Source organism: Suncus etruscus, chromosome 16 (assembly GCF_024139225.1).
Source record: "Suncus etruscus isolate mSunEtr1 chromosome 16, mSunEtr1.pri.cur, whole genome shotgun sequence".
Classification (NCBI taxonomy): Eukaryota; Metazoa; Chordata; class Mammalia; order Eulipotyphla; family Soricidae; genus Suncus; species Suncus etruscus.
The window spans coordinates 16,250,670-16,263,099 of record NC_064863.1 but is presented as its reverse complement, the minus strand read 5'-3'; the positions used below and the strand labels follow the sequence as shown (position 1 = coordinate 16,263,099).

General features: G+C 35.1%; 1 protein-coding gene across 1 annotated transcript in view; it reads right to left on the bottom strand.

Annotated features, from left to right (window-relative positions):
• The window catches only part of SLIT2 (slit guidance ligand 2), a 375,780-nt gene that overhangs the window by 53,438 nt on the left and 309,912 nt on the right, over window positions 1-12,430 (bottom strand). The window contains 3 exon segments of the mRNA XM_049789962.1: window positions 5,605-5,744; window positions 7,661-7,758; window positions 7,879-8,003. Coding sequence (XP_049645919.1) covers window positions 5,605-5,744; window positions 7,661-7,758; window positions 7,879-8,003 — 363 coding nt within the window.

Genomic DNA, 12,430 nt, shown 5'->3' with positions numbered 1-12,430 from the left:
AATGTCTCACCCAAAACGTTCTGGAGCAGTGTTTATTAATCTTGTTCCATCTGTGCCACTCTTTCCACATTGTCTCCTTCTTCTGGCTCCCTGTCCCACTGGATGACTCCTGAATCTCATAGAGTGGTCCACAACTTTAGAGAATTTTTACTTGTGAACAACCTGGGATCTTTTGTGGGCCCACTGAAAGTCACTTATTCCCAAGTTGAAAAACTATTCTAGAGCTTCCTTCTTTGGTTCCTGGTGCATTTAAGGAGCCAGAAGAGGAATATAGATGCTAATGATTTGATATGACCATTTTAATGCTTAAAAAATTTAGCCTAGGATTCATTCCATTTTATGACACGAGTAACGTAAGTTTTTAAATCAACATATTGGACTTAATTTTATTTATTTTATAAGATTTTTAGTAGCTGGAACTCTTTTCCACTTTTTTTGGTGCTTTACATGACTACCATCACTGTAGAGTTTTGGGAAAACGTCGTATGAAAGTACCATGAATTTCTCTTTTTACGTACGTCCATTCAAGTATTCAAAATAAGCTATGTTTTTATGATTTTAATGATCAAAATAATACATGTTCAAAATGGCTTTAAAAAGTAAACCTTTACAGACAAGTAGAAAGTATTACTCTCTTCATAACAATCGTCTTTTTTTTTTTTTCACTCAGAGAGATTCTGTTAGTTTTCTAGAAACTGATAGAAGGCAGCTCAGGTATCCCTTTTATACTATTTGACAATTACCCAGTTCTCAAAGATAGGGGTGATTGATTTGACATAGTGATTTTAGATCTCATATTTTGTCAATGATCACCTTTAACATATTCACTCCTTGCAATCTACTTAGTTTAAAAAAAGCAGAGGACAACTCAAAAGAAAATAATAGACTTAAAAGGCAACTAACCTTTTTCCACCTCATTCAGATTAGCAGCTGGCAGCGGACAAAGACAGAAGAAGAGACAAGAGACTTTTTACATTGCAATACAACAGCAGAGCACATGAAGCCAAAGCACAGCATTAACCACAGAGAAGCTGAAGTGAGAGCAAAGTGAAACAAAGGCTTAGATTTCTTACCTACAGCCGGGCCAAACGCACATACATGGAGAAAATGAGGCAACAGGTAAATGCCAGAATGGCACTAGAGAGATTTGTCTAAACCAGGTGATGAAATTACTTCTCAGTTTGGAAATCTGAGATGATGGTACAAAATGGAAAAATTGTAATGTCCTGCATGTTTTTCCCTCCTTAACATAGAGCCTAATCTTCATATGCCCAACTTGGATGGGTATACATATATTTTAAATTTATGTAACCTTATTAAACAATACATGATTTGTGTGAGGAATGAGGGAGAGTTCAAAGGTAGAGTGAAGGCACAGCATGTCTGAGGCTCCGAGCTCAATCTCTGGTGTCATGTTCCCCTATTTCTTCACTGAACACAGCTAAGGGTGGTCCAATCCTAGGACCCCTCCAGTATTTCTGGTGTAATTCATACAAACATAACTATGTTTTTTGTTTTTGTTTTTGTTTTTGTTTTTATTTTGGGCCACACCCGGTGGTGCTCAGGGGTTACTCTTGGCTGTCTACTCAGAAATAGCTCCTGGCAGGCACGGGGGACCATATGGGACACTGGATTCGAACCAACAACCTTAGGTCCTGGATTGGCTGCTTGCAAGGCAAACACCACTGTGCTATCTCTCCGGGCCCCAAACATAACTATGTTATGAGAGAGTTTTTCATTTTACCTAATGAGTATAGGGTTAAGAAATGGTTTTAACAGGGGGGAATCAGACTAAGTAAACAATCAAAAAAGGTTTTAATTCAATTCTATATCTCTTCTAATTCTTAAGAGGAAATTGGAACTTAAATTTCCAGAGCTTGAGGGATTCTTTCAAACTAGATTTCTGATAAATTACTTAGTTTTTAGAAAGGATACAGTGAACAAATAAAACCCCAAAAAAGATTACATCTTAGAATAAATCTTTAAATCATGGTTTAAAATTCCAGAGTTTTACTTCCAAAATACTTAAAATCATCTAAATTTGAAATCATGGTGAATTTAATTTTCAAAATCTAATTTTGGTAATTTCTAAATTTTTTTCAAAATTAATTGGTGAATAATAGCAATGAATAGCATATATTACACAATGAGAAGGAAAGATAGTACATTCAGTTAGGTAGGAAAAAAATGTTCATTTTGTTTTGTTAATTTTTTTTACCACTAGGGTGGAGAGGATATATAACAAATATTAGATGCTGTAAAATAGAAAATTATTTCTTAAATTTTGTACTGTGACTATTGTAGGACAGAGCAGAGGATTTTCTCCTCCAATAATTGATTAATGATATATCGTGGTTTTGGTCACAAGAGTTTAAATAAACTTAATAACATCCAATGATATCTCATATTATTTAAAAATCATCTAAGCTATGATTTGTTCCCTACGCCCTACCTGTTACTTGTTCTCCTTCCCACTGTTTCAGACACTATTTTCTCTGTTAACATTATGCACTTCGATTCTTATGTAGGTGTCAAGTATAAGAAATTTTACCATCATAAGTTGCAAAATATTTCCATGAGGGTTTATTTATTCCTATCACAGCATTTCACTTTCTCATTGTACTCCTTTGGGGCATAGTGAAAAGGAAAATCTTCAAACAGAAAAGCAACTTGTGACTGGAATGCTCTTTAAACAATGACAACATTATCATACTCTCTGAGCTTAGCAGACATCCTTAGCTCTTGAATTAATTTCAGTTACCAGGTCTCATGCTCAAAAAATCAGATTCCAAATTTAAATTTAAGATAATACAGCCATCTTACAAGAAAACCCTTCCTAAATGCAGACACCATTGAAGTAGAAGATGAACCTCCCGATTCCAATTTAGATTTTCCTATAATTAAAGGCCACTTTTGTGCCACTGATTTTAAAATTTGTGGACTGATTTAACTGCTTGATATTTTGCAAATGAGCTGATTTCACACATAGACAAAAATGCTGTGCTGATTAGATGATGGGAAAATGTGTCTCATCGAGATAGTGGTAAATCCAAATTTGGGAAACTACAATATCTACAAGCCCCAGCTAAAAAAGGACAATGTAGATTATTTTTATCATAGATGCTTATATAGACATTTCATCTAGAATACATATTCTATAAATCCCATGCTTTTATTGTTCTTTGCCTGAATTTAGGAATTTGGTATTTATAATACCTATGATGAAAAAGACTCCAAGATAATACAAAATAATAGTTCACAGATAGGGCACCTCCCTTGCATACTGCTCACTGAGTTTGATGCCCAGCATCGCATATGGTTCCCTGAGCCTTCCAGGAGTGATTTCTGAGTGTAGATCTAGGAGGAACCTCAGAGCATCATGGGGTGTGGTTCCAAACAAACAAACAAATAAACAAAATGTCTCCAAGAGTTCTTGTTGAGAAAATCCATGGTGCTTGATTATTCTGGCAGGAAACTTTTATTAAATATGGCACATTTTGACTAAAAATTGGTAATACTAAGCTTTACCTTTGATGGTATTTTTGAAGAGATTTAATATAAGAAAATGAGGTTTCACCTTAGTTCTGTGGAAGTTCTGCACTGCAGTGAGTCATTGAGGATGGAGAGAGCTGAAGAGGATCAGATAGAGGAAGGGGAGAGGGTGTATGAAGGGTGGAAATGTAAGATAGACTCAAAGGCAATGAGTAAAAAGTAAAGGGGATCACAAATCTAAAACCAAAGCAGCAAGACCTCTCCAAATCAATTCAGAAGAGTTTGCCACTTGACATACATTATTATTTAAAAGGCACCCCCAAATTCAATGCAGCAGTGCTCTAAAGCCAAAATCTTTATCAATAAATAAATCCTTGGGAAATTCTTAGTAACTTCAAGTTTCTGTATTCATTATGCACTGTAAACCATAGTGCTTTTGAAATTTCTTGGTCCAAGTTATCCTTGTACACTGGTTTAAAGAGTTCTCTAATGAATGAATTAAGCCCTTCCTATAATCAATGAAAAGTGATGAGAAACAAGAGATATCTTGTTTAAGGAAGGTACTAAGTGCAACCTTCTTATACAAGACTAAATTCACCCAACCAGTGTAACTAAGATTCCAGGAATAGTAGGAAGAGCCCGTGTATGCCACTAAGAAGAATTTGCCATATGAAACACAGAAAATTGGTGTGAAAGGTGGAGTTATGCAGGACCTCAAGTTTTGACAGCACTTTAGAAATAGGCACCTGTTGTGGTGCAAAATATCAAGAACACTCAGATTTGCCCCATAAGAAGTCCAAAAGCAGTCTATATGTAATAGAACTAATGGTGGTACAGAATATTCCAATTACTTCTTCAAAGGTAGTAGGATGCTGCTTTTAGAGCCTTCACTAGCATAAAAAATATACCATGGAAAAGGCTGCTTCAAAGGTATTCAAAACAATCCCATTATTCTGTACAACATTTTCCTGACCAAAAAAGACCCACAACACTTAATTTCAATAATTCTTTAACCTCAGTATTGGAAAGTCAATCACTACAGCTTCCAAATGAATGCTTGATGAGTTTAGTTAGAGAAATAAGTACATTTTGAACTATCCTAATAATGAGAATGTACGAGGGAAATAGAAAACCTGGCTAGAGTACAGGCGGGGGTGGGGTAGGGAGGAGGGAGATTTGGGACATTGGTGATGGGAATGTTGCACTGGTGATGGTGGTGTTCTTTACATGACTAAAACCCAAACACAATCATGTAGGTAATTAAGGTGTTTAAATAAAATATATATACAAATAAATAAAATAAAAATAATAAAACCAAAAAAAAGAGAAAATATTCAACAGAATAAAAATGATAAGTTTGAAAAGAGTGACAGAATTTCACTTTCCGGTTTTCTTCTTATAAATATTCTCCTGTTCCTCAACTTTAAAACTAAAAGGTCTATTAATAAAAAAAATGGTATTTTATAATTTAGCTCTTATTCGTAAAGACAAACATCAATCAAAACTTATATGTGTGTGTAAAAGGCAAGTCATAAACTTGAGCCTGGCTTTATGATAAAAGGGTTTATAAAGGATGAAGTTAACCAGTTTGAATTATCTTATGAGATTTTTTTTCCATCTCAAGATATATAATAGCAGGGAAAAAGGGTAATGGTCTCAGATGATCTATAGTAGTTCAATGTTTTATATGAAGTACATGAGTTCTTAAAAGAGGACACCCACCAGTGACAATAAACAGGTAGATTATCCCATAAGCTTAACCACATTTTGAATATATAAAGGAATGTTCCATTTTATGCATGCATCTGTGGTTGGGTTTTCACTGGGAACATGATTTTAATGCCAAATCCTGTCAGTTTGGGATATTTATTTTAGGGTGATTCTGAAGAAGAGGGATAGATAGTAAATGGTAGATGCCTATCCTCTAACTAACCTTGACTTATCTCCCATGTGTTTGACTATATCTTCTTTACTTCTGTTGTTCCCTCAAACTTCCAAACATGTAACCGTTATTTGAATAACATAGTGGCTCACTAAACATATAAAGCTCAGTGCCAATGATGCTGTTAAAGAAATGCCTACTTATGGCATGGCATTTTCTGTCATCCTTACCTGTATATTCAGGTGGACATAGGCATGTGTAGTTATTAATTCCATCAACACAGGTAGAATTATTTTCACAATCATTATCTTCACAGTCATCCACATTTACTTCACAACTTTCTCCTTCAAATCCATCAGCACAAATGCACCTGAACAACAAGGGGAAAAAAAGGAAAGGACATCTTGTTTCATTTAAAACTATATGGGCTAAATACTGAATAAGGCTAAGTAAACATTCCTGGGTTTCTGGCCACAAGAAATCAACTATTATATTTGCTTAAGTAGCATTTGTGGGGTCCAAAGAGTTTTTTTTTTTTCAGACAGTTGATCTGGTGCCAGTCCTGGCAGCCCACAGACTCCCCTGAGCCTGCCAAAAGTGATCCCTGAGTATAGAGCCTAGAGTGATCCATCACAAAAACAAAATGTGATCTGTAAGAATAAGTTTAAGGCACTATCTTATGATTCAGAAGCCACTTGACAAAAGTAACTTTACACTGGCTGCCCATAATTTTTTAAGTCAATAAGCCATATGTGGCTCAAAGCTTTATATATTCATACTTCAGTATGATTTGAGATCTGAAAATACAAGCAAGTCTATTCTATAACTACAAATATGTTTGCGTGCATGTATGACACCAGAAACCGAACCCAGGGCATCATGAATGCTAGGCATGACGTTACAACTGAGTCACATCCCTAGCACCTACCCTATCCACATAGAATAATTCATGCTTCTTTGCTCCCAATTCTGTTTTTCAAAAGTGAAGAAAAGCTGATTCTAATTTAAAATACGGTAACAGTTACTATCCCAAGTATAAGGTTCTTGATGCTTCAAATATAAAGATAAAATTCATCTTCCTTGAAATTGTAAATCTGAGCACCTTGAATAATAGTACAGCAGGTGTGTAGCTACAGACCCAGGTTTGGTATCCAGCAATCCTTATGGTCCTCAAAGCAATTCCAGGTTGGAATCCAGAGTGCAAAGTCAGTAATTACCCTTGAACACTGATGGAGGTGTCTCCAAATAACCCCCCCAAACAACAACAAAAAAGGAAAATTGTCAGACATATATTCCCTTTAGAGTCAACAAGTATAATTTTTTTCATTTGCATACATTTTTTATATTTATTTTAGAAAAATGTCAGAAAAATCTTTGATGAAAGCCTTAATGAAAGAGAGACTTTCAAAACAGAATGGAGAACTAAAATGTATCATAAAAAAATGATACATAAAAATGTATCATAAGAAGTTTAGTAGTAGAATTGGCTTCTTAGGTGAAATTATTAGCATCATAGTAAGAACTGTATTTCATAATTCATGAAGTGCACCAGAAATAATTGTACTATATGATTAAATAACTTCAGATTAAAAATGTTCACAGAATGTTTGTCTATTCATATTGTATCTTGGAAATGAATCATTAATTTTCTGTTTCAGTGGGACCTACGTGTTATCATTACACAGTGATTAAAGTAATACACAAAACAGATAAATATATAACTTGCGATGGGGGACTAGTTAGTTATTAATTAGCATAACAGCCACCCTTTTGTCTGGACCTAATCTGACTTGATTAATTATAATGTGTGCCTGAGGGTGATTATACACTTCTACAGCGTGCAACATCCTGAGCTCAAAATACTGCAATATATTCATTTGTTTATAATATGTAGCATCGCCAAGAGGGAGCAAGATGCATTACCCTTCTGAATACATTTCTGGCATCATTGCATTTATTCAATAGAAGTAATACTGGTTTACAAGATATCACAAATGTACTGTGGTAAATTTTTACAGTATAGATTTCTTATTAAAATATACATGGTTTTTCATTAAAATATACATGTTACAGCCACAGTGATAGTACAAAATGTAGGGTGCTTGCTCTGCACATAGCCAGTGCATCCCCATATATTCCCTGAGCCCTGCCAGGAGTAATTCATAAGTGTCGAGTCAGGAGTAACCCCTGAGCATTGTCAGGTGTGGCCCCAAACAACAACAAAAATCCCTATTTGCAGTTTTTCATGCTCTAACATGCCAGAAACATATCAGACTAAGGACTTACCAGAATCCATCTTTTTCCCCTTCTTTTAAGTGGCAAGTTCCTCCATGCTTACATGGGTTACTAATGCATGCATGGATGGGAACATCACAGTCTTGTCCCTACAGAAGGAATGGCAGAATCAGTAGAGTAGTTTTCAGCAAAGGGAGAAAGCACATGAATGAGGAACCACCAAAAAGCTGTGTTTTGGGATTCTGGATCCCACAAAAGCAGCTACTTACTTTGAAACCATAAGGACAGGTGCAACGATAAAAGTCCACAGGATCATTATTACAGGTACCATCATTTTTACATGGATTTGACAAGCAAGGATTACATTTGGCTAGAATACTGATATCCACTGAACCTGAAAATTAATGGAAAAATATAAGAAACCAACGCTTTCTATTGTAGACTCACTAAAATTATTTTCAAGCTTGAAGGTAACAGAAAATTTTGTATGAAAGTATGATTAGCCACAAATCTAGAGATTTTTTTCTGCCATGTAAAACTTAGGAATCAGTTTTATATTATATTGAAGAATGTAACAAATGTCATCTCATTGGGAGCTACCAAAGGACTCTTGTTCCAGTTTGGGTTAAGTGGTCAGTATCTGATTTTAGTGACAACAATGTCACAGGGTTAGTCCCTTTATAGGCCAACCAGCTTATGTGGATTTCTTCTGTCTTATGTGGATGTCCTCTATGATCATTCTGCTTGCATCTGATGAAAATGAGCACCATTAATCCCCAGAATCATGTATATGTTTACATGTGTGTGCATGTAGATAGGGTTAGGCAAGCTTAATAATTAAGGGACATTCAACCATGGAATTAAAAACAAAATAATCCACTTCTTCCTAGGTAGCATCAGTTTGGCAGTATTATTATTTACATGTAACAGATTCAAAACACTGCCAATTTTATGCATATGAAAACAAATAAAATATGGAAGGCCCATTATTCTCCCTCACATCCTACTGCTTTAGTTTGATATCACTTAAGATACTGGATGTTGGATAAAGTCTGCATATTTTTGAGGAAGACATGCTTAAAGTCTCATAACCATATGACCTACAAGATCTCTAGACTCACTGTGAGTTTAGCTATTGTCATTGTTTTGGTTGCACACATTTGTTCCATAGTTGGCAAACAGTGGGAAATTGTACTGTCCATTAAAATTACAAACACTGATACCAATAATTCTACTGTTTGTAAACTTCCCTAGACTGCCTTAAGTAGTTGTGCTATGCAGGCATGCATTATCAGTAATATCCTGATACAGTGCACATACTTTATAGTGTACATCTTTATAATGCAAATAAATTCCCATAGAAAATGTTTTATGACACTGGTTCTTTCTTCTTCTAATCATTGGAATAATCAATGATATTTCCAAAGACATATTTCAGCACACATGATTCCTAGCAAATACAGCTGAGTCAATAGTATTTCAATTTCCCTACTCAAGCCACTCTCTAACCTGGTAATATACCTTTATTGAAAGGGTGTGTCACTCCTACTCATAAGAACTGCCTTTCACCAGGTTTTCAGAGATTTAAGTTTGTGAGTTATTAGTCTATAGAGAGGTCTCACTTAAAAATGACTTGACATGTTCATTCATCGGCTCTTAAGGTCTAAATACCTAACTTAGAAATACCTGTGTAGTCTGAATAGTTTAAAGTAAAATAAAAAAATTCTCTATTTAGTTCAGTTTAATTTTTCTATTAACAGTCTCCTGATCTTCAACAAGAAGAGAACCTACATAGACTCCCGCTTAAATTTTTTTGAAATCAATGTAAGTTCTGAGAATGACAATGTTAATTGGTCTTTGGTTCTTATATCATTCTGCACCACGTAGAAGGCTAGTCATGGTCTTTTTTTATTCTTTCAAAACAACAAAAGAAGGTCCTTTATGTGAGATTTTAGTCTGAATCAATACTAAAGAGAGTTTCAAGGTTATTCAGTTTTTAACCCCTGCCCAACTTATTTTCCCATTAAATACAAAATAAGTAAATACATTAAAAATGAATGGTGAAGTTAATGAAAGCAGTTAGTTAATTAATAGTCCATGATAAATGGCTATTTATATGAAGTTATCTGAAGTTAACCTACTTCCAGTAATGGAAGAGTAGCTTTAACTATGGGGTCTTAAGCAAAGAGAAATTTGCTATGGAACAAAACACAGCAGGTAGGACTCTTGCCTTGCTTGTGGTTGACCAGGATTCCATTCCCGGAATCTTATATGGTCCCAGAGCACAATCAGGAGTAATTCCTGAGTGCAGAGCCAAGAGAAACCCAAGTATCACCCAAGTAAACCCAAATCAAAATATAGACAGAGGATGATATGACAGTTCTGCAACATTCTTGTGGTCCTTCCCAAGGCCTGAAGGAAACTTGCTTGTGGTCTTTAGGTGCTATCTTGCAGGACTGAAGGCTCTCTATAGGAAGTTACTGTGACATGTAGAATTTTTATTAAATTCAAGTTGATTAGGTGAGAAGTTAGGGATTGTATTAGGGGAAAATGGCTATATTTTAAAAACTTAATTCAGTATATACATAACAGTATTGCTACATGAATGTGAATCCTGTTAAGTTCAGCACACACTCAATTTATTTATCAAGCTTTCACTGAACTGTAGATGACTAATTGACATTATGCAATTTCTCCATCTCTCCCAATAAATACATATTTTTGGGTATAACTAATCATCTTCAATTATTTTCAGTGATTGGAACTTCTTTTTTCAGAGAGTTTTTATGAATTTAACATTAGTTTATAAAGCTATACAACATTGTGAATACAATTTCATACTTCTAGGTTTCCTATGTCTAGTACTTGAGTGAAGAAATTAAAAATAATGTTCGCAAAATGTTCAAATTCTAAATAGAAACATCTAAATGCATTAAGGTGATATTTTTTTCCTATTTTGTTTAGATTGTAACTCCATCCAAACAAGTCCCTGAAATTCTTACATTCCTTTAGAGTTGTTTAAATCCTCTTTATACAACATTCTAATCCCTTGGATCTACATCTCTTATAAATGGTTTTCCCTCTCATCCTTTCATTCAAGGTTGGTCAGTACTCAGGACTAGTTGCCACATTCTCTTCATCTTTATTATGTTCTAGGCAAGGGGAATACATCTTTAATATGTTCCTTAACAAAATTATTTAAGACTCAGAGAGATGCTAAATAAAGTCACACCAAAATGGCAGATGAAAAGTTAGGATTTTAAAGACTTGGTTTGTGATGGGGGAAGAGATATCCCGAGCATTTGAAGTCCATAGACCTATGCTAGCATTCCAGGTTTTTCTGTATCAAAAAAAAATTATAATGGGAGCCATTTCAATGCACCATTTCAATTAACATTACTTTAGATGGTAAAGAGTGCTGAATGTTGTAAATAATTCAAACACAGAAACAAGTATTGAAATTCTCTCTTCGACTTCTGAAGAAGAAAAGTGAACTGTGGGAAAACCTAAGGGCTTCACTTATAAGTGACCAAGTCTTTCTCTACTTTTTTGGTTCAAGTTTTAGCACAAAGACAAATCTGAGGTTGTAATTTCTTCAAGTCTTCAGATGCCTTCTTCCTAGGCCAGGAACTGCTCAAATTTGTTTACATTACCAAGACTATAATTTTCAAAACCAAGTGGGGAATTGAAGTAGCATCAAGGATTGATTACCCATTGGGTGGTAACAACCAGGGTTGATGACGTGTTTCTAAGGTTTCCAGGTTGAAAAGCTTTTAAGGTCTGAAGTTAAGAAATTTTTCAGTTTGACACAAAGTCCAAATTTGGTAGCTCAGCATCCAGAAGTTTCTTCATTAGGTTGATACCATGTAAGAAACTACATACAACTTGTCTACAGATATAACTTCAACAATCTACCTTTGCTCTTTCTAAGAAAAGCAAACTGCTTTGAGAATTGTCACCCTATGGCCAACACATTAGCCTCCATGAGATGTATATCATCCAGAAGAAAATAAATTCAGAGGGATAAAGATGTTTACTAATGGTACTGAAACAAGGGAGGCCACACTAGCTAATTCCATTGATTTAAGAGTTAGACTTGATTTAAAAGAACCTTCTAGCATCAAGCAATATGGACTGAAGGTGTGTCTTGCTTAATAATTCAGAGGAAAAATGAACAGTAAGTTTGGTTAACAATCTGTCTTTGTCAGTTACTTTAATCTTTAATGGAAGAACTGCTAAACCTCAAATCCATTAAGCTTGTATGTAGGCAGACTTGCTTACTGGCCTCAAATCACTCGCGAGGCCCCTGATACCAATATTGCCTCTGAATGAGAATGGTGTCTCACTCTGATTTATTGCTAAAAGCTCCAGACATATTCTAACCCTATTCAGAAATCTGCCTTCATTCCTGTCATTCCTTGGAAATCAGAGCCATTATTTTCATACTTTAAGACCATAGACTTGACTTTCCACTTGGTATCACACCAGTGTATTTCCTTTTTAGTTGTTTTATTTAAACCATTGTGATTTAAAAAGATATTCATAGTAGGGTATTAGGCCTAAAATATTTTAGGTTCAATTCCATCACAGTGTTAAACTCACTCCACCCATGTTTCCAGATTCCATCCCCCATCCTCCACTCCATGCTCCCTACCTAGTCTGTCAACCTAACAGGGCCAATTTTTTTAATGATAGTTTTATTATGATAACAAACTTATGTTTGCAATTGGGTTTCCGTTATAAAAAAGAACACCCCCTTTCACCAGTGCAACATTCTCACCACCAATGCCACCCATTTCCTTCCTTCCCTACACCCTGCCT